General features: G+C 42.1%; 1 protein-coding gene across 3 annotated transcripts in view; it reads left to right on the top strand.

Annotated features, from left to right (window-relative positions):
• The first annotated feature begins 7,218 nt into the window (after window positions 1–7,218).
• The window catches only part of LOC122542418 (glycogen [starch] synthase, muscle-like), an 89,950-nt gene continuing 69,789 nt past the window's right edge, over window positions 7,219–27,379 (top strand). For 2 of the 3 annotated variants that reach the window (XM_043680105.1, XM_043680104.1), the window contains exons 1-7: window positions 7,219–7,790; window positions 7,880–8,061; window positions 13,182–13,373; window positions 18,517–18,705; window positions 24,411–24,555; window positions 25,030–25,147; window positions 25,935–26,055. In XM_043680105.1, the coding sequence (XP_043536040.1) occupies window positions 7,679–7,790; window positions 7,880–8,061; window positions 13,182–13,373; window positions 18,517–18,705; window positions 24,411–24,555; window positions 25,030–25,147; window positions 25,935–26,055 (1,059 nt within the window). In that variant the 5' untranslated portion in view covers window positions 7,219–7,678. The remainder of the gene's footprint in view (window positions 7,791–7,879; window positions 8,062–13,181; window positions 13,374–18,516; window positions 18,706–24,410; window positions 24,556–25,029; window positions 25,148–25,934; window positions 26,056–27,379) is intronic. The other variant, XM_043680106.1, reaches the window with a different exon arrangement.

Genomic DNA, 27,379 nt, shown 5'->3' with positions numbered 1-27,379 from the left:
GGGCCATTTGTCCTTGTCCATGTCCAACAACATGGTCCAGGAAGGTGACTTGAGCTCTGGCAACTTCACTTTTTTTCCCAGTTTATCATTTAATCCTGCATTTTTTGAAGTTGATCGAACAAGTTTGATAAATGTTCCTTCTATGCGTGACTCAAATTCATCAGGTCATCGATTCTGTGATGCAGTTGGGTACTCTGTTGATGACCTTATTGGTTAGTCTCTGAAATGTGGCTGGTGCACTTTTTCATGCCAACTTTAAACTGATATTCAATTCAGTGTAATGAAAGCAGAAGTTGTCTTTGTTCTTTCTGACAAAAGTACCTACCATTATCTTCTGACGAAATCCACCTTAGAAATATAAGTTATTTGTCCCATCTTTTCAACAGTCTTCCAAACATTGAATCTTATATGCATCAGCCTTTGTAACTAACTGCATTGATTTTGAGATGGTCCGCACAACTGTTAGGTACCATCTGGTTATGGCACCAATACTATGGGTGAGCTCCAGTCACTAACTCATTTCAATTATGTTGTCTTGCTGTCAAGAGATTGTCATCAATTTCTTTTTGAATCTGTGCTAACCTTAGAGGGTTATGCCTATAAGGATGTGGCTTGATCTGAACAGCATTTCCTATATCTACATCATGCATAATTGGTTTGGTAATTTGCAGCTTATTTCCACTTATCTCCCCATGTGATAGTAATGACTCTTTCAGGTTACTTTGATTCTCCTCTGGAAGGTAACGCATTAATTTATCCCAAGTTTTGACAATTTCCTCACTGTCCAATTTTAATTTGAGGAATGCCCAATTCAGAATTCTCTGAACTTGATTCTTCCTTTTGTGTTGTAATCAATAATACATTCTCCTCTTGCTTTCCTTTCCTGTCAAAAAAAATCTTTTGAGCATATTTACATGACAGATTTGTTTCTGTCTGGAGAGTCCTCATCAAGTAGTTCCTCATTTCAATTTCTTTTTGACTTGATAAGGTCCACTGCTCTTCAAGATTAACCTATCACTGGAAGTAACACTAATACCTTATCCCTGATAAAATTGCAAATTTTTTTGATTTCTTGTCTGCTTCCTGTTTCATTGTATACTGTGATACTTTTAAATGCTGTCTAACTAACACCCTAGCTCTAATTAATTGTTCCCTAAAGTTTGACACATATGTGGTCTCTGAATTTTAATTTGCCAATTTTTTTCTTAATCAATTTTAATGGTCCTCACTTCATGCCAAACTAATTCCAATGGACTGAATTTGGTTGATTCATTTGGTGCATCTTTGGCACAAAGGTACAAATGGAATTCCCTTATCCCAATCATTTGGATAGTCTTGACTATATGCCCTCAACTTTTTTTAGATATTCATTCATTGGATGAGTCCTTTTGCTGTGCCAATATTTACTGCCCATCCCTGATTGTCCAGAGAGCACTTTGCTGTGGGTCTGGAGTCGCATGTTGGCCAGATCAGGTAAAGATGACCGTTTCCTTCCCTGAAGGACATGGTCTGTAAATGTCTAATACCACCTTTCTAGTACTCCTTGTGGTTCTGGATGGTACACAGTAGATTTAAATTCTATTCCTAAGCTGTCCATAACTTGAATAATTTTTGATGTGAAGTTTGACCCTTGATCTGATTGTATCTCTGTCGATAGTCCATATCTAAAACTTGAGTAACTCTCTCCAATAGTTTTAGCTGTGCATGATATTGTGTAATGGAATGACCTCTGGAAATCTCATCAACACATCCATTATTGTTAACAAATACTGATTCCCACTTTTTGTTTGAGGTAGCGACCTACGCAATCAATCCAGACTCTTGTGAAAGGTTCCTCAAATGCAGGAATAGGTATTAAAGGTTCAGGTTTTATTACTGCCTGTGGTTTTCCAGGCAGTATGACACGTCTGACAAAATTCAACTACATCCTTGTGCAGACCAGGCCAGTATAAATGTTTTTGTCTTGGCTTGAGTTTTTCTCACTCTCTCTCAAATGATCTCCTAGTGGTAGTTCATGTGCCACTCACAACACTTCCTTTCTGTAACCCACTGGCAATATGACTTGATGAACTTCTGTCCAGGTCTTATCTACTTGAATGTAAGTTGGTCTCCACTTCTTCATTAAGACATTATTTTAAGATAACATTCAGGGGTACATTCTGATTCTTTTTGTCTGCCTTTTGATACGATTACTTAAGTTGTCATCTTTCTGCTGTAACTCAATTAATTTCTCTGAGCTAAAGATGTCTGCATTGTCATCTATCTGCTCCTGGCTTGTCTCAAGCATCTGATCAAACAGGGTCTCTGCTAATTCCGCTTCAACTTTCTTAAGTGTACTCTTTTTGATCTCTCCTGTTTCAACTGGTGGCTTTGTGACCTCATTACCATACAGTCAGGAAAAATCCCAGAATGTGTCCTGCGATAGTAAGGATGGCTTTCTTCACTACCTCATACGCCCCAGCTACCACCTCTGATAGTGAAGTGAATACCTCATTAGCTCTACATGTTTTGTTCAGATCAACAAAACCCACATGGTCACTGGCCACCTCATTTGTTTAGCTACTTTTTCAAATGAGATGAAAAAGGCTTCCACATCCTTCTCGTCAAATTTAGGCAATAACTTGAATATATTTAAAAAGTTCTCACCAGGCCTTTGACTACTATGGGTTTGTTCATCTTCACTCTCTTCCTCACTAAGCTTGCCTTTGTCTTCATCCTGTAAAGCTGGCTTTCCTATCTAAATGTCAATTTCTGTAGTTCAATCTTTTTTTTTTTTACTCCCCTTCTTGTTTTTTCTCCCCAAGAATCCACTCCTCTAACACAGTGCACATTGCTAATATTAAGCATCAATCTGCATGATGCCCTGTGGAAATACACCAATCTTTGGTGTACAACACCTTCCAAACCTACAACTTCTTCTTTGAGAAGGACAAGGGCCACAGACGCATGGGAACACCACCACCTGCAGGTTTCCCTCAAGCCACTCCCCATATTGATTTGCAAATTCAGCACTGTTGCTGGCTCATAATGCTAGCACTCCTTCCCTAACAGCATTGTGAGCATCCCTATTGTCATACGGACATCAGTGGTTCAAGAAAGCATCTCTCCACCAACTTTTCAAGGAAAACTAGGGACAGGTTTAAATACTGGCTGAACCAGTAACACCATGTCCTATGAGTGAATATAGAAAGATTTTTTTTTAAAGGAAACATCTTAATTAATTTATACAGTTCTGGATTACTCATTACTTCGGTTAAACCCTCGACATGCAACTCTTGTATCTATCATATTATTCCAGTTAAATAATAACCAAAAGAACAGCAGATGCTGTAAATCAGGGGCAGAGGTTGCTCGGGAACTCTGGACCTGGTGGCATTTGTGAAGAAAAATCAGGTGTCCGATAAGGTTCCCCATATTAGATTGTTCAGAAAGTAAAGAAGCATGGGATGCAGGGAAATTTGGCTGTCTGGATACAGAACTGGTTGGGCCATAAAAGACAGATGGTGGTAGTAGATGGAAAATATTCAGCCTGGAGCCTGACCGGTGCTGTTCCGCAGGGATCGCTTCTGGGACCTCTGCTCTTTGTGATTTTTATAAATGTCTTGGATGAGGAGGTGGAAAGGTGGATTAGTAAATTTGCCAATGACCTGAAGGTTGATGGAGTTGTGGATAGTGTAGAAGGTTGTTGTAGGTTGCAACGAGATATTGACAAGGTGCAGAACAGGGCTGATAAGTGGTAGATGATGTTCAACCTGGAAAAGTGCGAAGTGATTAACTTTAGAAGATTAAATTTGAATGCAGAATATAGGGTTAAAGGCAGGATTCATGGTAGTGTGAAGGAACAGAGGGATGTTGGGGTCCATAGATCCCTCAAAGTTGCCACCCAAGTTGATAGGTTTGTTAAGAAGGCATGTGTGTGTTGGCTTTCGTTAGCAAGGGGATTGAGTTTAAGAACTGTGAAGTTATGCTGCAACTCTACAGAGCCCTGATTAGACCACACTTGGAATATTGTGTGTAGTTCTGGTTGCCTCATTATAGATAGGATGTGGAAGCTTTAGAGAGGGTGTGGAGGAGATTTACTAGGATGCTGCCTGAACTGGAGGGCATGTCTTATGAAGAAAGGTTGAGGAAGTTAGGGCTTTTCATATTGGCGTGAAGAAGGATGAGAGGTGACTTGATGGAGGTGTGCAAGATGATAAGAGCCATAGATAGTGGATAGTCAGACTTTTCCACATGACGGCAATGGGTTTCATAAGAGGGTATAATTTTAAGGTGATTGGAGGAAGATTTAGGGGAGAGTCATAGAGATGTACAGCATGAAAACAGACCCTTTGGTCCAACTCATCCATGCCAACCAGATATCCCAATCTAGTCCCACCTGCCAGCACCAGGCCTATATCCCTCCAAACCCTTCCCCATTCATATACCCATCCAAATGCCTTTTAAATGTTGTAATTGTACCAGCCTCCACCATTGCCTCTGGCAACTCATTCCATACATGTACCACGCTCTGTGGAAAAAGTTGCCCCTTAGGTCTCTTTTATATCTTTCCCCTCTCACCCTAAACCTATGCCCTCTAGTTCTGGACTCCCCCAACACAGGGAAACTATTTTGTCTATTTATCCTATCCATGCCCCTCATAATTTTGTAAACCTCTATAAGGTCACCCCTCAATCTCCAAGCTCCAGGGAAAACATCCTCAGCCTGTTCAGCCTCTCCCTATAGCTCAAATTCTCCAACCCTGGCAATATCCTTGTAAATCTTTTCTGAACCCTTTCAAGTTTCACAACATCTTTCTGATATTGCACGCAATATTCCAACAGTGGCCTAACTAATGTCCTGTACAGCCGCAACATGACCTCTCAACTCTTGTACTCAATACTCTGACCAATAAAGGAAAGCATACCAAATGCCGCCTTCACTATCCTATCTACTTGCGACTCCACTTTCAGGGAGCTATGAACCTGCACTCCAAGGTCTCTTTGTTAATCAACATATTCTAGGACCTTACCATTAAGTGTATAAGTCCTGCTAAGATTTGCTTTGCCAAAATGCAGCACCTCCCATTTATCTGAATTAAACTCCATCTGCCACTTGTCAGCCCCCAATTGGCCCATCTGGTCCAGATCCTGTTGTAATCTGAGGGAACATTCTTCGCTGTCCACTATACCTCTTATGCTCGCATCCAAATTATTTATGTAGATGACAAAAAGTAGCGGACTAGCACCGATCCTTGTGGCACTCCACTGGTCACAGGCCTCCAGTCTGAAAAACAACCCTCCACCACCACCCTCTGTCTTCTCCCTTTCAGCCAGTTCTGTATCCAAATGGCTAGTTCTCCCTGTATTCTGAGATCTAACCTTGCTAACCTGTCTCCCATGGGGAACCTTGTCGAATGCCTTATTGAAGTCCATATAGATCACATCTACTGCTCTGCCCTCATCAATCTTCTTTGTTACTTCAAAAAAAACTCAATCAAGTTTTTGAGACATGATTTCCCACGCACAAAACCATGTTAACTATCCTGAATCAGTCCTTGCCTTTCCAAATACATGTACATCCTGTCCCTCAGGACTCCCTCCAACAACTTGCCCACCACTGACATCAGGCTCACTGGTCTATAGTTCCCTGGCTTGTCCTTACTACCCTTCTTAAACAGTGGCACCATGTTTGCCAACCTCCAGTCTTCTGGCACCTCACCTATGACTATCGATGATACAAATATCTCAGCAATAGGCCCAATAATCGCTTCCCACAGAGTTCTAGGGTACACCTGATCAGGTCCTGGGGATTTATCCACTCTTATGCATTTCAAGCAATCCAGCACTCTGTAATATGGACGTTTTGCAAGGTGTCATCATCTATTTCCCTATATTCTATATCTTCCATATCCTTTTCCACAGTCAATACTGATGCAAAATACTCGTTTAGTGTCTTCTTCCCCCATTTTCTGTGGCTCCATACAAAGGCCGCCATGCTGATCTTTGAGGGGCCCTACTCTGTCTACTTACCCTTTTTGTCCTTAATGTATTTGTAAAAACCCTTTGGATTCTCCTTAATTCTAATTGCCAAAGCTATCTCATGTCCCCTTTTTGCCCTCCTGATTTCCCTCTTGGGTATACACCTACTGCCTTTATACTCTTCTAAGGATTCACTCGATCTATCCTGTCTATACCTTACATATGCTTCCTTCTTTTTCATAACCAAACTCTCAATTTCTTTAGTCATCCAGCATTCCCTATACCTACCAGCCTTTCCTTTTATCCTAACAGGAATACACTTTCTCTGGATTCTCGTTATCTCATTTCTGAAGGCTTCCTATTTTCCAGCCATCCCTTTACCTGCAAACATCTGACCCCAATCAGCTTTTGAAAGTTCTTGCCTAATACCATCAAAATTGTCCTTTCTCCAGTTTAGAACTTCACCTTTTTAGATCTGGTCTATCCTTTTCTATCATTATTTTAAATCTAATAGAGTTATGTCAGAGGTAGGTTCTTAGAGTGTGGTGAATGTGTGGAATGCACTGCTAGTGGTGGTGGTAGTCAGATACATTAGGGACATTTGTGACTCTTGAATATGTACTTGGATGATAGTAAAAGGAAGGGCATGTAGGTTAGTTTGATCTTAGAGAAGGATAAAAGGTTGTCACAACATTGAGGGCTGAAGGGCCTGTACTGTGCTGTACTGTTCTATGTTTTTAACCTTTCGGATCTAGTGACTGTACCCCTGGTTTGTTTCCTTAGATGCTGCTGGACCTGCTGAGCTTTTCCAGTGGCTTCTGTTTTCGTTCCAGTCATTTGGTTTGCCTCCACCACCACCTTTTTTTTTCTAATTATCTCGATGCCCCGTTTAACCGGATTATAGATCATCCTTTTGCTTGTTGTTCAGCTGTTGACACTTTACTCGGATCTGCTAACACGCTTGGTCTCCTGCAGAGGCTTATTGTGCAACATTCCACTCGCATCATTCGTATGATCTTTTGGTCTCCCTGCCCATAAATCCCGTGCTCTGTTGCTTCTGTTTCACTTCACTTGAGGAAAGAGCAGCGCTTCAAAAGCTTGTGATGTCAAATGACACTGTTGGACTATAACCTGCTGTCGTGTGGTTTCTGATTTTGACCACCCCAGTCTAACACAGGCTCCGCGACATCATGATGCATGAGGACACACTGGTCTCATTTCCCCTTTCCCCATTTCGAGTAATTTTGAGGGGGTTTGGGATAAAGGGAGGGAGGGAATATAGTTGGATTGAGGGAGGGTTTAGGGACTCTCGGGGGGATATTCTGAGGGGATTGAGGAGGGTATGATATGATGGGGGTGATAGATATTATGAGGGCAAAAGGTTGACGTGACAGTCACCTGTGGGGCGGGGCCTGTAGCAGTGAGCCCCGCCCCATAGTTTGTGATTGGTGCTCACCGCTGTCAGTCACAGTGATGAGCAGCCCCTCATTGTCAGGGGGAGGGGGGGTCTCCGGGCCAAAGCACCCCCTGAGCCCGACCCCATCCCCATTCCCCCCACCCCCACCAGCCAGGGCTCCAGTATAACATTTGCCCGCGACTTAGTATCGCCCTGTGAAGGGGGCAACCCTTGGTGCTGCCATTGCTTAGCGCCGTCCGCGTCCACTCCCATCCCTTTGCTGTTCTGATGCATTTTGATTACTGCTCTCAGCGGGTCGAGCATGTCCGTGTTTGGCAACGTCTCCGACTCTCTCCGGCGGCCGGAGAGCTCCGGGCCCCCGCTCCGGGACGATGTGATTCTGGTCGAGGTGGCCTGGGAAGTAACCAACAAAGGTAAGGAGGAACGTGGGCCGAGTGTCCTCTGCCAGGGAGCTGTGTGCTGGGGTCAGTCTAACTGTTGCCAGCTCTATCTGTCTCTCTAGTTGGAGGCATCTACACGGTGATTCAAACCAAGGCAAAGGTCACCATTGACGAGTGGGGCGAGAATTACGTGATGATGGGACCATATTTTGAGCATAACGTGAGGACCCAGGTGGAGCTGGTTGAACCGCAGAATCCTGCCATCAAACGGACCATTGACTCCATGAACTCCAAAGGCTGTAAGGTACCAATGGGGAGAGGTCACACCCAGGAAAGTGGGTCCAGTTTCTCCAATTCAACTAAAACCTGTGGACACATGCTCGCCTCTCTTAGCTCATTCCGTCTTTTTGTAAAGGAGCTAAAACGAAACACGTTATTATTACAAATACAACTTTTATTGAAACAAAAAAAATTCCTGGAAAAGCTCAGCAGGCTTAGCAGCATCTGTGCAGAGAAGGTTCTGATAATGGAATAGTGTGGGTTGGATGAGCTTAAGTTTGGTTTCACAGGTCAGCGTGACATCAAGGGCCTGTGCTGTGCTGTAATGTTCTAAGGGTCATTCAACCTGAAACATTAATTCTGATTTCTCTCCACAGATGCTGCCAGACTTGCTGAGCTTTTCCAGCAATTTCAGTTTTTGTTTCTGATTTACAGCATCCGCAGTTCTTTTGATTTTTACAGCTTTTATAGAGCGCCTTCAATGTGTGCAACATTTCTGTGGTGCTTCACAAGAATTTTTTTTTAAGAAATCCACATCAAGATAAATCGCAATGATCTGCAGGAGATCTGAACTTGTAAATCTCGTGATAGTTTACACGAACTGTATCATAATCTCTTTTGGTCTGCTGACTACCGCCCTTATTGAACAGAGTGGGTCATCATTAATTCTCCAGGGAAGTGGTACTGGTCCTTGGAAGTTCCAAGGATTTTTAGTCAGATTATGGGCAGTGTCTTCACATTTTCATAGAGCCTCCTCTATTGTCCCCATTACTCAGACATACAGCACTGGTTGTAACTTTCCTGACAATAGTTAAAAATTACACAACACCAGGTTATAGTCCAACAGGTTTAATTGGAAGCACACTTCATCAGGTGATTGCCAAGCTTCTCCAGTTTTTTGTTCTTGGCGTGCATGTACGTGGTGTAGTTTTGTCGCCTTGTCTGTTTGGCGATGTCACGTAATTGTTCCTGACAATTGTATTTGCTGACAAAAACTATGATGTTTTCTGTAAAATTATACTTCACCCTTCCTCTAACTACTGATCCTAGTTGGAATTTATAAGACCATCAAGCTGTATTGTCTGACTCTGTTCAACTTTTACACTGAATGCTTTATTTTTATATTTTATCCTTTCGTGCTTTTTAAAATATATTTTTCTGACTCTATGACTCTGTGTTCCAGTACGTAAAAATATTCAATTATCCACACTTTTTTTATTTGTTCATGGGGTTTGGGTATTGCTTTGGGCCAGCATTTATTTTCCATCCCTAATTGCCCCTTGAGAAGGTGGTGTAGAGCTGCTTTCTTGAACTGCTGCAGTCCATTTGGAGTAGGAAGACCTATTATGAAGAAGGTTCCAGTGACACTCAAGGAATGGTGATGTATTTCCAAGTCAGGATGGTGGATGTCATGCAGGGCAACTTGCAGGTGACAGTGTTCTCCTGTCTCTGCAACTCCTGTCCTTCTAGATGGAAGTAGTCATGGGTTTGGGAGGTGCTATCTAAGGAGTCTTGGTGAATTTCTGCGGTTCTGTAGATGGTACACACTGCCGCTGCTGTGTCAATGGGTTGTCCATTTTTAAAAGTTGTTGGAGCTGCACCCATCCAGGCAAGTGAGAATTTCACCATACTCTTGTGCCTTGTAAATAGTGGGCAAGCTATGGAGAGTTGGGAGGTAAGTTACTTGCTGCAGCATTCCTAGCCTACCTAGGATTTGATAATGGGTGATTCAGTGATGGTGATGCCATTGAATATCAAGGGCAGTGGTTAGAATCTTTCATTGGAGGTGATAATTGTTTGGCACAACTGTGGCATGAAGGTTACTTGTGAATTATTAGCTCAAGTCTGAATCCTGCCAGGGTCTGGTTGTGTATGGCTGTGGTTGGCTTCAGTATCTGAGGAATTGTGAATGATGCCGAATCCTGTGCAATTATCAGTGAACATCCTCACTTGGTCAAATGCAGCCTTGATGTTTAGGGCTATCATTCTCACCTCACTTTTGGAGTTCAGCTCTTTTTTCCATGTTTTAATTGAGGGTATGATCAGGTCAGGAGCTGAGCGATCATGGCAGACCCCCAAGCTGAGCAACAGTGAGCAGGATTTTCCTTTACAAGTGTTCCATCTTAGCACTGTTGATGACACCTTTCATCATTTTCCTGATGATTGAGCGAATGTAGAGAGATGGAATGGTAGTTGATTGGATTGGATTTATCCTGCTTTTTGTGGGCAAGGCTGACCTAGGCAGTTTTCCACATGGTCAGGTAGGTGCCTGTGTTGTCACTGTACTCGAGCTATTTGGCTAGGGGTACAGCAAGTTCTGGAGTACATGTCTTCAGCGCTGTTGCAAGAATGTTGTCAGGACCCATAGCCTTTGCAGGTACCAAATCCTTCAGCTGTTTTATGGTATCACATGGAGTGAATTAAATGGCTGAAGACTGGCATCTGTGATGCCTGGAACCTCTGGAGGAGGCACTTTGTAAATTGGAATATAGGGTTAAAAAGTCTTGTAATTATGCTAAATAGTTTTTACAAGCATTGATTATACTACACTTAAGTCCTATGTTTAGTCTTAGACTTAATTAGAATGTAATTTTAAAAATGTGGTGTATGGCGTGAATTCCCAGGACTAGGTCAGAGTTGGATTGTACAGCTGGTGAATAGTAGATGGTGGAGGAAAGGTTTGATTTTCACATCCAGGGCGTTGGGAGCCAGGGGAAATTACTGAGAAGAAGGGTGTTCGGTGAGGGAGATACGATGTGGGAGGCAGTTTCAAATTCTGGTGTCAAATTTTCAGAGGCTGTTTTGTACACTAAGATCAATGGCAGTTAGAACATGGATCTGGATTTCAGCTGAAGTTTAGAGTAGAAGTCAGAAATGTTAAGATATATGGTGGAGATTGACTGACTGTCCTGGTGTGGGTAGAATGTGAGAGTTAAGTCCGAAGTCGAATAGTACCCAACATTTCACTCTGTGCTGTTCAGCCTGTGAGTAGTCCGTGATGCCGATTGAGTTGGAATCAAGATACTACAGCATTGAATCTGTTACGTAGGTGATTATTCTGTTCATCCTTTTGATAGGAGACGTAATAGATCATTAGAGATAGGAGCAGAATTAGACCATTCAGTCCATCGAGTCTACTCTGCCATTCGATCATGGCTAATATGTTTCTCAATCCCTGTAACCCTAGATCCCCTTACCAATCAAGAACCTCTCTATCTCTGTCTTAAAGACACTCAATGACTTAGCCTCCACAGATTCACCAGTCTCTGGCTGAAGAAATTCCTCAGTTCTAAAAGATCATGTCTTCACTATGAGGTTGTGTCCTTGGGTTCTGGTCTTTCATACTAGTGGAAACATAACTGAAACCATAGTGTTGTCATGAAATTCAGGCCAGTTACATTAGTTTAAAACCATCAGGCTCTGCAACCAAGTGAGGAAGAGTTTATTTGAAGAAGTTGCCAAAGGTGGCAAAGATACCATGACATTAGTGACCTAGCTACCTTTACCATCAATGTAATCGTCTATGTTTTGTGTATTGGCTGGCTGAAAGAAGGCAGAGGGTGGTGGTTGATGGGAAATGTTCATCCTGGAGTTCAGTTACTAGTGGTGTACCACAAGGGTCGGTGTTGGGTTCACTGCTGTTCGTCATTTTTATAGACGACCTGGATGAGGGCGTAGAAGGGTGGGTTAGTAAATTTGCGGGTGACACTAAGGTCGATGGAGTCGTGGATAGTGACGAAGGATGTAGGTTACAGAGAGACAGAGATAAGCTGCAGAACTGGGCTGAGAGGTGGCAAATGGAGTTTAATGTGGACAAGTGTGAAGTGATTCACTTTGGTCGGAGTAACTGGAATGCAAAGTACTGGGCTAATGGTAAGACTCTTGGTAGTGTAGATGAGCAGAGAGATCTCGGTGTCCAGGTACACAGATCCTTATGCTACAGCTGTGCAAAACTCTGGTGAGGCTGCACTTGGAGTATTGTGTACAGTTCTGGTCACCGCATTATAAAAAAGATGTGGAAGCTTTGGAAAGGGTGCAGAGGAGATTTACTAGGATGTTGCCTGGTATGGAGGGAATGCTTTGCCTGCAACGGTAGTAGATTTGCCAACTTTAAGTACATTTAAGTAGTCATTGGACAAGCATATGGACATACATGGAATAGTGTAGGTTAGATGGGCTTCAGATTGGTATGACAGGTCGGCACAACATCGAGAGCCGAAGGGCCTGTACTGTGCTGTAATGTTCTATGTTCTTGTAGATGGATATTGTCACCTTGGTGCCAAGGTATCTGCTCCAGGCAGTGTGTATTTCTTACAGAAGAATGATGGACCAAACAAATTAATCTGGCACATAGCACCTTGCACTTACCATTAAATAAATTTGAAAGTTATGGTTTAGGAGAGTTTACATCCTTTCAATGTCCCAAAGTGCTGTGCAGGCAACAATTAGTTTTGAAGAGTTGCTACTTTTCATTCGGCAAGTCTAACAAACCATTGAGAGCTAAATGATCAGGTACTCTGTTTTACTGATTGAAGAATAAATAGTGACCTGGCCATTTGGAGAACAGTTATTTGGAAAAGGTCCTATTGGATCTTTACCCACCACCTGAGAGCAAATAGGACCTCCATTTATCTTCGCATCTTTGATAGGGCAGCATTATCTCCAAATACTGTACAGTAATGTCAGACTGATTTGTAGGTTTAAATCCTGAAATTAAATTTACAGCATTTACGCTTGGACAATGCTCGTGTGCTCAATCATTAAAACTTATCTCCCTTAAGGAGGATACAAGATCATGTGGGCGGCACAGTGGTTAGCACTGCTGCCTCACAGCGTCAGAGACCCGGGTTCAATTCTCGCCTCAGGCGACTGACTGTGTGGAGTTTGCACATTCTCCCCGTGTCTGTGTGGGTTTCCTCCGGGTGCTCCGGTTTCCTCCCACAGTCCAAAGATGTGCAGGTCAGGTGAATTGGCCATGTTAAATTGCCCGTAGTGTTGGGTGAAGGGGTAAATGTAAGGGAATGGGTCTGGGTGGGTTGCGCTTCAGCGGGTCGGTGTGGACTTTCTATAAAAAAAAAAGTATAGAATCTTCAGGCAACAATGCAATATTTAAACGATCTGTTCTATTCACCTCTGTTTGTACAGGTGTACTTTGGGCGATGGTTGATTGAAGGGAATCCTTGTGTTATTCTGTTTGATGTTGGAGCTACAGCTTGGAGCTTGGACCGTTGGAAAGCTGAATTGTGGGATTGTTGCTCTATTGGGATTCCCTGGTATGATCGAGAAGCAAATGATGCTGTTCTCTTTGGTTTTCTGATCACTTGGTTCCTGGGAGAGGTCAGTGAAATCCATGTCTATTATTTGATGGTTAAAATGATACAATGGTTACAGTATAGAAGGAGGCATGCCAGTATGTGCCAATTAGTTGCAGTCCCTGTCTTTTCCCAAAACCTAGAGAATCCTTCATCCCTTCAGATGCTTATCCAATTCCTTTCAAACACGCAATTGATTCTACCTCCACAATCTGTGTATTTCACATCGTCTCCACTTGCTGTTTAAAGATAAAGTTCTTCCTCCTGTCTGTGTTTGTTCTTTTGCCAGTCGTGGAATATGTGTTGGATAGTCCTTGCAGGACTTGATGCAGATGCTTGTACTGATTTGATGCAGATGCTTGTACCTTAAACAAGTGATATGATACCAATTACAATACCGGGGTTATGATGAAAAAAAACGTAAGGCTTGAGAGCAGAGGCAGACCATTCAGCCAATCGAGTCTGCTCTGCTTTTCAGTAAGATCATCAACTTTATTAGTAGTAGCTGGGAAGAGGTGGGATATGCATTAAAGCCAAAGTTGGGGAATGGTGGTGGTTTGGTCTTGCGTAAAGGAGTGATAGGACCGATGAAGGTGCAGTGGCTCAGTGGTTGGCACTGCTGCCTTCCAGCCTCAGGTGACAGTCTGCATGGGTTTCCTCCGGGTGCTCCAGCTTCCTCCCACAATCCAAAGGTGTGCAGGTTAGGTGCATTGCCGTGCTAAATTGCCCATAGTGTTCAGGGATGTGTGGGTTAGGTGCATTAGTCAGTGGTAAATCTAGAATAATAGGGTAGGGGAATGGGTCTGGGTGGGTTATTCTTTGGAGGGTCAATGTGGACTTGTTGGGCTGAAGGGCCCGTTTTCACATTGTAGGAATTCTGATTCTATGAAGGCAGAGTGCAGACAGAGAGAGAGAGAGAGATGTTAGGCAACAGAAGTGATGAATTATGATATGCCAGGGAAGAAGAAAAGCTGATAATAGGGACCGTAAGTAGGTAAGAGTGGGTTGGCTGTGATGACAAGGCCTGAGGTATTGGGTGGATAAGGGACACGGGAGAAGGTGCTCAGACCCTAATATTATTGAACTCGATGTTTTGTCCTGAAGATTGCAGGATCCCAAAATGGAAAATGGGATGCTGTTCTTCCAACTTGCACTGAACTTCATTGGAACATTGCGGCACGGTGGCACAGTGGTTAGCACTGCTGCCTCACAGCGCCAGAGACCCGGGTTCAATTCCCGCCTCAGGCGACTGACTGTGTGGAGTTTGCACGTTCTCCCCGTGTCTGCGTGGGTTTCCCCCGGGTGCTCCGGTTTCCTCCCACAGTCCAAAGATGTGCAGGTCAGGTGAATTGGCCATGCTAAATTGCCCGTAGTGTTAGGTAAGGGGTAAATGTAGGGATATGGGTGGGTTGCGCTTTGGCGGGTCGGTGTGGACTTGTTGGGCTGAAGGGCCTGTTTCCACACTGTAAGTAATCTAATCTAATCTAATTGCAAGAAGCCTGAAGCGCACACGTTGGCGAGGGAACTGGAAGCTAGGGATCATTTTTGTGTACAGAAGTAGGTGTTCCTCAAAATGGTTGCCTAGGCTGTGTTTCACTTTCCAAATATAGAGGAGACCACATTTGCAAGCAATAGACTACATAGCTTTACTGCTTCATCTGGAAGGTGTGGCTGGGGCCTCACTCCTATACACTCTCCCCTGTGATCCCCTCACCACCAGAACCCTCTGTACCTGGTGCATATACCACCTTTTCCTAGCAGCTACTAATTCTGATGCAGGGTCTCTGCACTTAAAATGTTAAGGTTTTTTTTCTCTCCACAGATGTTGTCATACCTGCTGAGTTTCTCCAGCAACTTCAGTTTTTGTTATTAATCCAGAAACTCAACTAATGTTCTGGGGAGCCAGGTTTCAATCCTACCATATCAGATGGCGGACAATTTGAATTCAATAAAAATATCTAGAATTAAGAATATACTGTCACTTGTCGGGAAAAGCTACCTGGTTCACTAATGTTCTACAGAGAAGGAAATCTACCATCTTCAGTTGCTCTGGCCAGCATGTGATTCCAGACCCACAGAATGTGGTTGACTCTGAACTGCCCTTTGAAATAGCCTAGTAAGCCACTTAGTTTTATCATGAAGTGAAATTGGACAGACCACCTGGCAACGACCTAGGGATCAGAAATGAACATAGTAAACGCAGCCTGCAACTCAAACCCTGCAAAGTCGTCCTTAATAATATTGGTGCCAAAATTGGGAGAGATGTCTCTAGACCTGTCAGGCAACAGCCTGACAAAGTCATGCTTATGGAACTGTACCTTTCAAGAAAATATCCCAGAAAGACCATCACCATCCCTGGATATATCCTGTCCCCTTGGCAGGGCAGACCAGCAGAGATTAGATCAGATCAGATCACTTAGTGTGGAAACAGGCCCTTCGGCCCAACAAGTCCACACCGACCCGCCGAAGCGCAACCCAGCCAGATCCACTCCCCGACATTTACCTTCACCTAACACTACAGGCAATTTAGCATGGCCAATTCACCTACCCTGCACATTTTTGGATTGTGGGAGGAAACCCACGCAGACACTGGGAGAATGTGCAAACTCCACACAGGGAGTCACTGGGAATTGAACCCGGGTCTCTGGCGCTGTGAGGCAGCAGTGCTAACCACTGTGCCACCGTGCCGCCCTGATATGGCAGAGGTAGCATCAGTGTATGTTGTTGGGAGGGAGTCCTCAACATTGACTCCCATGAAGTCTGCTTGCATCAGGTTAAACATAGACAAGGAAACCTCCTGCTGATTACCAATAATGTCTTCCCTCAGCTGCTGAATCAGTGCTCCTCCATGTTGAACAATACTTAGAGGAAGCTGTGAGGGTGGCAAAGGTGTAAAGTATACTTTGGGTGGGGAGTTTCAGTGTCCACCATCGAGAATGGCTTGGCAGCAGCACTATTGATTGAACTGGTTGGGTCCTAAAGGACATGGCTGCTAGACTGGGTCTGTGGCAGGTGGTGAGAGAACCAGCAAGAGGGAAAAACATACTTGACTTCATCCTCACCAATCTGCCAGTTACAAATGCATCTGTCCATGATAGTATCAGTAAGAGTGACCATCACACGGTTCTTGTGGAGATAAAGTCCTGCCTTCACATTGAGAATACCCTCCATCATGTGTGGCAATATCACTGTGCTAAATGGAACAGACTTTGGACACATTTAGCAACTCAAGACTGGGCATTCATAAGATGCTGTGGACTGTTCACCGCAGCAGCATACTTCAATAGAATCTGCAACTTCATGGCCTTGCGTGTCCCCCGCTCAACTATTACCATCAAGCCCCAGGGGATCAACCCTGGTTCAATGGAAAGTGCAGGAGGGCATGCCAGGGATGAGATGCCACCTCAGTCAAAATGTGTGGTGCTGGATAAGCACAGCCAGTGAGACAGCATCTGAGGTGCTGTGCTATTCTAGCATCACACTTGACTCTGATCTCCAGCATCTGTACTCCTTACTTTCTCCATGAAATGTCACCTGGTGAAGCTACCAAACAGGACTACCAAACAGCAGTGACAAAGCTAAGCAACCCCACAACCAACGAAACAGATTTAATCTCTGCTTTCCTCTTACATGTGACAATGCTATATCTTGGAGAGCTGTATTTTGTACTTTATTTTAATGAAGACAGGTTGAGATAGCAGTCTGCTCAAAGCCAGTGAACAGCTTGTGTGGTCTTAGGTTTTTTTTTGAAGTTGGAACAATACAAACAGCTGGATTGGATGAGGTCAAGCTCCCATAGAACCGGGGCTTTTAGCTTTCCGTAGTTACTGGGGTATTGAAGCTGGATTTGGAAGATCTTATTCCTCTTTCCTGTTACAGCCAAAATCTGGAGGTCTCCTTCTGCTCGAATTGCATGTGAGACAATCTATTTTACTTGATTTGTCTTCGCAAAAGGGTTAATTTATGGGGTGTTACCATATTGGAACAGTTAATGACTAGTAGTTTGTGTTATTTTGTTAAGCATTTAGATAGTGTTACAATTAAGACCGTTCTTTCTTTTGTTTTTGTTTTAACTGTAGTGTAAAAAATGAAGTGTCTTTTCCTTAAAGTCAAGTAGTTTGACCAATTGGATTATATATGGAACACAACACCTCACACTTATCGTTAAAATAAGAAAATGTTAGCATCTAGGCTATCTTCTTAATATATTTTGAGGGGTTTTGATCTGGGTCTGTAACACAAATCCAGGTGTGGTTAATGGTGGACAGTTAATCACTGGTAGAGGAGGCTCCAATATCCCCATCCTCCATGATGGAAGGGCCCACTTCATCAGTGCAAAAGATAAGACAGTAAGACTTGCAGCAATCTCAGCCAGAAGTGCCGAGTGAATGATCCATCTTAGCCTCTTCCAGAGGTTCCCCAGCCTCTCAGATATTAGGAATGGGCAATAAATGCTGCCTTGGCCAGTGTGCCCTCATCCCGTGAATGAATGAAAAAAACCCACTTAGGATGCATTTGGTATTGAGAGATATGGAATAAAGAGGTAAACTGTGTTAAGCTACAGATCAATCATATTTGGAATGAATGGAGGTATTGAATAATTCACTCTAGTTCCTAAGCTGGTATAAACTGGTGAACGTTGGCGGGTTTACTCACAGTGGCAAAGAGAGAGAGCCAGCAGGATCAGCTTAGGGAATTCCTGATGGTGGTGAACCCGGGAAAATAAACTGTTTAAAACTCAAACAACAAGCAGGTTAGAAAAATAATTGATGTAATGGGCTATTAGAAATTGGAATAAATGATTTATACTGCAAAGCAACCTCTGTATTTCAGAGAAATGAATTAAAAATTGCATTAAATATTAAAGGGCTTCAGGGAAAGAACAGCAAATGTGTCAAGTAGTAGATTATATACTAAGCTCATTGTGATCTATAGTCAGCTCATGTATCTCTGGTCTTTGATTCTATTTACCCAATCTGTTCTATGTATGTTTTGTAAATAACTCTGAGACATGCGTGAATGACCACATTCCAAACAGGAGTGAATTATTTCCTTTAACCTCCCAAGTGCTGATATTGGGAAGAGCACATATTGCATAAGACTTGATGAGATTTAATGTTTAGAAAAAGTTTCTTTGCCTGATTAAATCTGGTTTCTTTCCTGTTTAGTTTGTCTCTCAGTGTGAGGGGAACTGTCCATTTATCATCACTCACTTCCATGAATGGCTGTCTGGCGTTGGTTTGATTATGTGCAGATTCCGTAAGATCCCTGTAGCCACAATCTTTACGACACATGCCACATTACTGGGACGTTATCTCTGTGCTGGAAATGTCGACTTCTACAACAACCTTGCCTATGTGCGTAATAACCTTCCTAGTTTATTCAGTTAGAGAGAACCCCAGATTTTGCAGGTACAATTTTAAAAAAAGGAAAAGAATTTCAGACTACAATGAGAGTCGTGTATAATCGACAGCTATGAGACAAGTGGGCACATTGTTTTAGATTTAGTAACCAATCAATAGTGCTAGATTAGTTCTTGTTTGAAATAGATATTTGTTAGTGAAAAAATTTGAAGGATGTAATGCACCTTAGAGATATGAAGCTAAAGTACATTCAGCAATGATTTAAGTGAATGCTAGACAAGGTGGAAGGGCCGACTGGCCCATTCCTGTTCCTTTGCTCCTAAGGTGCATAGACATTTATCTAATGGTGATCATAATGTGATTGATTTCAATGTTGAGCTTAACAGGAAGATGTGCGGGCATAGTTGACTGTAGATTAAAGTGAAGGTGACATTAATGGTCTGAGACTGCCTGTAGTGAACTGAACTGTCAATGGATGTGATGGCAGAAACTGTGTGGGAAACTTTAAAAATATTTAATATAGTACAGAAACCGTTTAAACCCTTAAGAAACAAGAATTCTATTTGATTAAAAAAAACCTGCAATAGATGCCTAAAGAGATAAGAAAGAACAAACAGGTGAGTAGAACAGTCAAAATACAAAAAGAAATGCTGGCAAGTTGTAAAGATACAAAAAACAACAGTGACCAAGAGTCCCAGATGTTTTTGTCAGAAGTATGAAACAGGAATACGGCAAGAAACTTGAGTATCAAAATTAACAAAGAAACCTTCCAAAACAAGACAAAGAGGTCATTGAGGGATATTGTAGATCCTACAAGAATTGATAATGCTGACATCATTATGATAATATGGAAATAGCTGACATGTTTTAAGATCATTTTAAATCAAATTTAAGCAAAGGAAGAGTTGAATTTATTGAAAATATCAGCGTCAGATATTCACCAATACTATCATTTGTATAGTAACAGGTATGAGGAAAATTATGATATCCAACTGTGATAATTCCTTCAGGATGAGATTTTTTTTAAAAACCAAAATAAAGTTAAAACATTACTCATGACTAAGCACTTAAAAATTCTTTTGATTTAGTGACAATACCCTTGGACTGGAAAAATGCACTTTATTTTGAAAGATTGGGACAATACCAGAAAATTATGGACCAGTTAGCTTAACATCTGTTGTCACGTTGCTTACAGACTTGTGTAAGAATAAGCTGACTGGACACAGCTTAAACTTTCAGCTGGTTGCAGAGAAACAGCATGAATTTATAAAGATATGTCGTGCCTGATGAATCAAATTGATTTTGTTGAAGAGGTGACTAAAGTAGTGTACAGGCAGTTGTCTTTCTGTTGTTATTTATTTGCATGTCCAGAGGTATTCAATATCATCCTTCAAAATACACAGTTAGCTAAAAGGCGAAGCCTGTAGAATTGAAAGGCTATTATTGCTCAGTATAGGAAATTGGCTGAGCATCAAAAGACAGAGCAAGGATAATGGGCATTCTCATTAGAGAATGTAAGTGATGGGCCCTCAACTAATAGTTATAATTAATGTTTTAGATTATATACATTTGGAGTCACCTATTCAATTATCTAATTTCTCCAATCACCCAGCATTCCCTACACCTATGAGAATTGCCATTCACACCAATAGGAACATACTGTCTCTGAACTCTCATTACCTCATTCTTAAAGGCTTTCCACATCCCAACTTCCCTTTACCTGCAAATAGCTTCCCCAATCAACTTTTGAAAGTTTCTGTCTCATGCCGTCAAAATTAGCCTTACTCTAATTTTGAACCTTAATTTGCTAATGCTATTCAGGAGGGTTTAAATTAATTCAGTAGGGGAATGGGAACCTAAAATTGTAGTTCCAGGGGCTTGAGAGTAGTAAGGTCAGAAATATGGTTTCAAGATGCCAAGAGTTCACCAGCAAGCAGGAAGGTCGGTTGAAGTGTGTGTTCTTCAATGCCAGGAGCATCCAGAGTAAGGTGGGTGAACTGCCAGCATGGGTTAGTACCTGGGACTTCGACATTGTGATCATTTCAGAGTCATGGGTCGAGCAGGGACAGGAATGGTTGCTGCAGGTTCTGGGGTTTAGATGTTTCAGTAAGAACAGAGAAGATGGCAAAAGAGGGGAAGGTGTGGCATTGTTCATCAAGGACACTATTACAATGGCAGAAAGGACGCTTAAGGAGTCGCCTACTGAAGTAGTATGCACTGAGGTTAGAAACAGGAAAGGAGAGGTAACCCTTTTGGGAGTTTTCTATAGGCCTCCAAGTAGTTCCAGAAATGTAGAGGAAAGGATTGCAAAGATAATTCTGGACAGGAGCGAGAGTGACAGGGTAGTTGTTATGGGGGTCTTTAATTTTCCAAATATTGACTGGAAATACTATAATTCAAGTACTTTAGATGGGTCAGTTTTTGTTCAATATGTGCAGGATGATAGACAGGCCAACAAGGGGCAAGGCCACCTTGGATGGTACTGGGTAATGAACCTGGCCAGGTGTTAGATTTGGAGGTAGGTGAGCACTTTGGTGATAGTGACCACAATTCGGGTATGTTTACTATAACGATGGAAAGGGATAGGTATATAATGCAGGGCAAGAGTTAATTGCTGGGAGAAAGGCAATTATGCTGTGATGAGGCAAGATTTAGGATGCATAAGATGGGAAGGAAACTGCAGGGGATGGGCACAATTAAAATGTGGAGCTTATTCAGGGAACAGTTACTGCATGTCCTCGATAAGTATGTACCTGTCAGCCAGAAGGAAGTGGTCAAGTGAGGGAATTGTGGTTTACTAAAGAAGTTAAATCTCTTGTCAAGAGGAAGAAGAAGACTTGTGTTAGGATGAGACGTGAAGGCTCAGTTAGAGCACTTGAGTTACAGGTTAGCCAGGGAAGACCTAAAGAGAGCTAAGAAGAGCCAGGAGGGGACATGAGAAGCCATTGGCAGGTAGGATCAAGGAAAATCCTAAAGCTTTCTATAGGTATATCAGAAATAAAGGAATGACTATAGAAAGATTAGGGCCAATCAAGAATAGTAGTGGGAAGTTGTGCTTGGAGTCAGAAGTGATAGGAGAAGCACTAAATGAATATTTTTCATCAGTATTCACGCTGGAAAAAGACAATGTTGTCGAGAAGAATACTGAGATACAGGCTATGAGGCTAGATGGGATTGAGATTCACAAGGAGAAGGTGTTAGCAATTCCTGGAAAATGTGAAAATGGATAGTCCCCTGGGCCGGATGGGATTTATCCTAGGATTTTCTGGGAAGCCAGGGAGAAGATTGCAGAGCCTTTGGCTTTGATCTTTATGTTGTCATTGTCTACAGGAATAATGCCAGAAGACTGGAGGATAGCAACTGTTGTTCCCTTGTTCAAGGTAAAAACAATGACTGCAGATGCTGGAAAACCAGAGTCTAGATTAGAGTGGTGCTGGAAAAGCACAGGAGTTCAGGCAGCATCCGAGGGGCAGTAAAATCGACGTTTCGGGCAAAAGCCCTTTATCAGGAATACAGGCAGAGTACCCTTCAGGCTGTCTGCCTGTATCCCTGATGAAGGGCTTTTGCCCGAAACATCGGTTTTCCTGTTCCTTGGATGCTGCCTGAACTCTTGTGCTTTTCCAGCACCACTCTAATGTAGACACTTGTTTAAGAAGGGGAGTAGAGACAATCCTGGTAATTAAAGTCTCACTGGTCTTAGTTCGGTTGTTGGTAAAGTGTTGGAAAAAGGTATAAGAGATAGGATTTATAATCATCTAGTGAGGAATATGTTGACAGGGATAGTTAACACTGTTTTGTGAAGAATAGGTCGTGTCTCACAAAACTTATTGAATTCTCTGAGAAGGTGACCAAGCAGATGGATGAGGGTAAGGCGGTTGATGTGTATATGGATTTCAGTAAGGCGTTTGATAAAGTTCCCCATGGGAGGCTATTGCACAAAATATGGAGGCATGGGATTGAGGGTGTTCTACCGGTTTGTATCAGAAATTGGCTAGCTGAAAGAAGACAGAGGGTGGTGGTTGATGAGAAGTGTTCATCCTGGAGTTCAGTTACTAGTGGTGTACCACAAAGATCTGTTTTGCGGCCACAGCTGTTTGTCATTTTTATAAATGACCTGGAAGAGGGTGTAGTAAGATGGGTTAGCAGATTTGTGGATGACAGTAAGGTTGGTGGAGTTGTGGATAGTGCTGAAGGATGTTGTAGGTTACAGAGTGACATAGATAAGCTGCAGAGCTGGACTGAGAGGTGGCAAATGGAGTTTAATGCAGAAAGGTGAGAGTGATTCACTTTGGAAGGAGCAACAGGAATACAGAGTACAGGGCTAATGGTAAGATTCTTGGTAATGTAGATAAGCAGAGAGATTTCGGTGTCCATATGCTTAGATCCCTGAAAGTTACCAACCAGTTGATATGGTTGTTAAGAAGGCATACAGTGTGTTAGCTTTTATCAGTAGAAGGATTGAGTTTTGGAACCATGAGGTCATGTTGCAGCTGTACAAAACTCCAACTGTACACTTGGAATATTGCATACAGTTCTAGTCACCGCATTATAGGAAGGATATGGAAGCTTTGGAAAGGGTTCAGATGAGTTTTACTCGGATGTTGCCTGGTATGGAGGGCAGTTCTTATGAGGAAAGGCTGAGGGACTTGAGGCTTTTTTCGTTAGAGAGAAGGTTGAGGGGTGACTTAATTGAGACATACCAGATAATCAGAGGGTTAGGTAGAGTGGAGAGTGAGAGCCTTTTTCCTTGAATGGTGATGGTTAGCACAAGGGGACATAGCTTTAAACTGAGGGGTGATAAATATAGGACAGAAGTCAGAGGTAGTTTCTTTACTCAGGGAGTAGTAGGGGCGGGGGATGAAATGCCTGTATCAGTAGTAGATTTGCCAACTTTAAGGGCTTTTAAATGGTCATTGGATAGACATATAGATGAAAATGGAATAGTGTAGGCTAGATGGGCTTCAGGTTGGTTCCACAGGTCGGCACAACATACTGGGCCGAAGGGCCTGTGCTGTGCTGTAATGGTCTATGTTCTATCCTTTTCCATAATTGTTCTAAAACTAATAGAATCATGATCACTTGCCCCAAAGTGTTCCCCTTCTGACACCTCATTCACTTGCCTTACCTTATTTCCCAACAAAAGGTCAAGTATTGCTCCTTCTCTAGTAGATATATCCATGTAGCCTTACCTCAGTGGTGGGTAAGTTTTTGGAAGGGATTCTGAAGGACAGGATTTATATGTATTTACATCAGTGATTAAACTTCCATAGCCTTCTGGGATAGATAATTTCAAAGGTTCACCACCCTCTAAATTAAGAAATTCCTCTTAATCTCAGTCTTAAATAGCTTCACCTCTGTGTTGAGATTAGTTCCCCAAGTTCTAAAGTTTCCAGCCAAGAGAAACATTCTTTCTACATTCACCCTGTAAAGTCCTTTAAGAATTTTGCAAGTTTCAGTGAGATCATAATGTAATTTACTTGTTGGTTATCTTTACTTCCTTATTAGCAAATCTTGAAAAAATTATTTCACTTTCTCATATTAAGACTGAAGCAAACTATTCTGGATTCCATTGTGTTCCTTGAGAAAAATACAGGGTATGAATGTTCATGTTTTTCAAGGAACTCACTGGTGTTCACTTTATGGGCATTAGTGCATTGATGAACTCCACATGATGGTGACACGGATGATCTTTCTTTTAGTTTGATGTGGATCGTGAAGCAGGAGAGAGGCAGATTTACCACCGATACTGTATGGAACGTGCTGCTGTTCATTGTACTCATGTCTTCACAACTGTGTCAGAGATCACAGCAGTGGAAGCAGGATACCTACTCAAATGCAAACCTCGTGAGTGAAATTTTAGGAAGACTTCTACTGTTCCTTTAAATGACTGAATTTGTAGGCTGTCCTATTGCCATGTAATACAATAAGCCTTTATCATCTTGTGTTAATTCCTCTGATAATAGCTCTATCCATCTGCTTTAGAAAAACCTTACTCAAAGTCACAACCATTTTCTCCCTGACTGTGGGGTGCCTTATCTCTCCTTACCTTTGTCACAATTAATCATCCTCTTCAAATGTTATTCCCCCAGAGGACAGATCCATTAGATTGTCTTGTTTTTACCCCGACCTGTGAGATCTGGAGCAGCCTTGAGATTGTTTCCCTGGATGTAGGTTGGCTCCTGAACCCAGTAACTTGTGGAATTAAAGCTGTAAATTCAGGAAGAATAACAGAATTATGAAAGTCCCATCACAGCATTGCTATGTTAATTATTCCTTAGAGCTCCTGCCTTTAATATTCAGTTCCGTTTTCTTCGATAGATGTGGTGACTCCAAATGGACTGAATTTGAGGAAGTTCTCTGCAGTGCATGAGTTTCAGAATTTGCACACCAAGAGCAAGATGCGGATTCAGGAGTTTGTGAGAGGCCATTTCTATGGGTAAGACGATGAGTTTCTTTAGACAGACTGATGTATTGTTCTCAACAAAAGCAAGTTTGTGCCTGCTAGTGCCAGTGAGGGATCTGGCAGGAATTTAATTTGCTCCTACTACATATCCTGTAAAGATTTGCTGTTTTGTATTGATCTAAATTTATGAACCAATATGGTTGCTCAAATATAATGTTAGTGTGCTTATTATTTTATGTTATAATTGATTATGTGAAAACTTTGAACCTCATTAGAAAATAATCTAATAATCTCATTAGGCTTGGAGTATTGTTCTAGGTTTTATGCCACTGCTTACTTATCTCCAACCTTTTACTCTGTCAGACACTTTCATAATTATATCACATATCCTTTCTTGTGTCTTTATGATTCATAATTGCACTTTTAGACCAAACTTGAAGACAGTTCTGAAGAAGAGTCATACCACACTCGAAATATTAACACACACTGTCAGACCTGCTAAATTTCTCCAGCTCTTTGTTTTTATTTATTCTTTGTCAATCTTGACATTTCTCCCTTGGTTTTGACTTTTCCTGATGTCCGATTTGAAATTCATCTACCACTCTTGGGATAGGTCATCTCCTTCCTCACTTTTTGATTGTATTGAAAAGTGTTTTGAGACCTACAGAAGGACTGTTCTGGTTTTGCTAATTCATCTCTATTTTCAGAATTTTTTATTTTGATACTTAATTTTTAATCATAGCGTAATAACTAGCCCAGCACCGGGCTCTTCCCACCTTGGTATTAAATTTTAAACAATTCTGATCTTGATTCTTCCTAGTCATTTGGATTTTGACCTGGATAAGACTGTCTATTTCTTCATTGCTGGGCGATACGAATTTACCAACAAAGGTGCAGATTTATTCCTGGAAGCATTAGCGCGTCTCAATTATCTCCTCCGGGTAATTTATCTGTTTTCATATTTTTAAACTTGGATTCTGAATGTATTATTTTGCTAGAGATTGGGGAAGAAAGAGACTCTGTCATCTCGTATAGTTTGTGGTTCACTCTGTCCTTTAATTATTCTTTTAGGAAGTTTTGTTGTTAAAGCTAATTTACTAGTAGTAGTAGAGGTTGTCCTTGTAATAAGATGCTGAATTGTACAGTGCAGGAGTGTCCATAGTTGGTTTATGTGTGCACATAGACTGATTGAGAGAGGCTGTTGCACTTGATGCCATTGGGATGATTTTGAGTACAAATCATGAGATCAAAGGCCTGGAGTAATTCTCCAGAGATGTGTTCAAATCCTCTCATGACAGCTAAAGGAAATTAGAAAGAAATTAATTCATAATAACTGAAGAATAAAAACTTAGTCTCATTAATGGTGACCACAAAACAGCAGATTGCCATGAAAATTCATCTTATAAACGATGTTCTTTAGGGGCGAAGAAATTGCCATCTTTACCTAGGCTGTGATTCCAGGCCCACAGCAATGTGGTTGACTCTTAAGTACCCTCTGAAATGGCCAAACAAGCCACTAAGTTGGAACAGATTATCATTAAAAAAAAAGTAAAAAAAAAAGTGGACTGATGAACCATCATTGATCTGGGTACCAGAAATGACAAAAGCATATGATTCTCAGTTGTCTCTGCAAATGCTCAGCACCAACATCTGGGGATGTGCTAGAATTGTTGAGCTGTTCCATAAACTGACCATTAGCAAGGCCTCTTATTCTTCCAAACCCTTAAAGTTATATAGTACGCAAACAGGTCCTTCGGTCCAACTCATTTGCGCAGACCAGACATCCCAATGTAACCCTGGTCCCGTTTGCTAGTATTTGGCCCACGTCAATCGAAACTCTTTCCATTCATATCCCCATCCAGTTGCCTTTTGAATGCTCTAATTCAACTCGCTGACACCGCTTCCTCTGGCAGCTTGTAGTACATGCACCACCCTCCATGTGAAAATGTTACACCTTGGGTCATAGAGTCATAGAGATGTACAGCATGGAAACAGACACTTCTCCAACCCATCAATGCCGACCAGATATCCCAACCCAATCTAGTCCCACCTGCCAGCACCCGGCCCATATCCCTCCAAACCCTTCCTATTCATATACCCAACCAAATGCCTCTTAAATGTTGCAATTGTACCAGCCTCCACCACATCCTCTGGCAACTCATTTCATACACGTACCACCCTCTGCGTAAAAAAGTTGCCCCTTAGGTCTCTTTTATATCTTTCCTCTCTCACCCTAAACCTATGCCCTCTAGTTCTGGAGTCCCC

This window comes from Chiloscyllium plagiosum, chromosome 40 (genome assembly GCF_004010195.1).
Source record: "Chiloscyllium plagiosum isolate BGI_BamShark_2017 chromosome 40, ASM401019v2, whole genome shotgun sequence".
NCBI classification, from domain to species: Eukaryota; Metazoa; Chordata; class Chondrichthyes; order Orectolobiformes; family Hemiscylliidae; genus Chiloscyllium; species Chiloscyllium plagiosum.
Note: the sequence above shows the minus strand (reverse complement) of the source record. Positions and strands in the feature narration are given on the sequence as shown.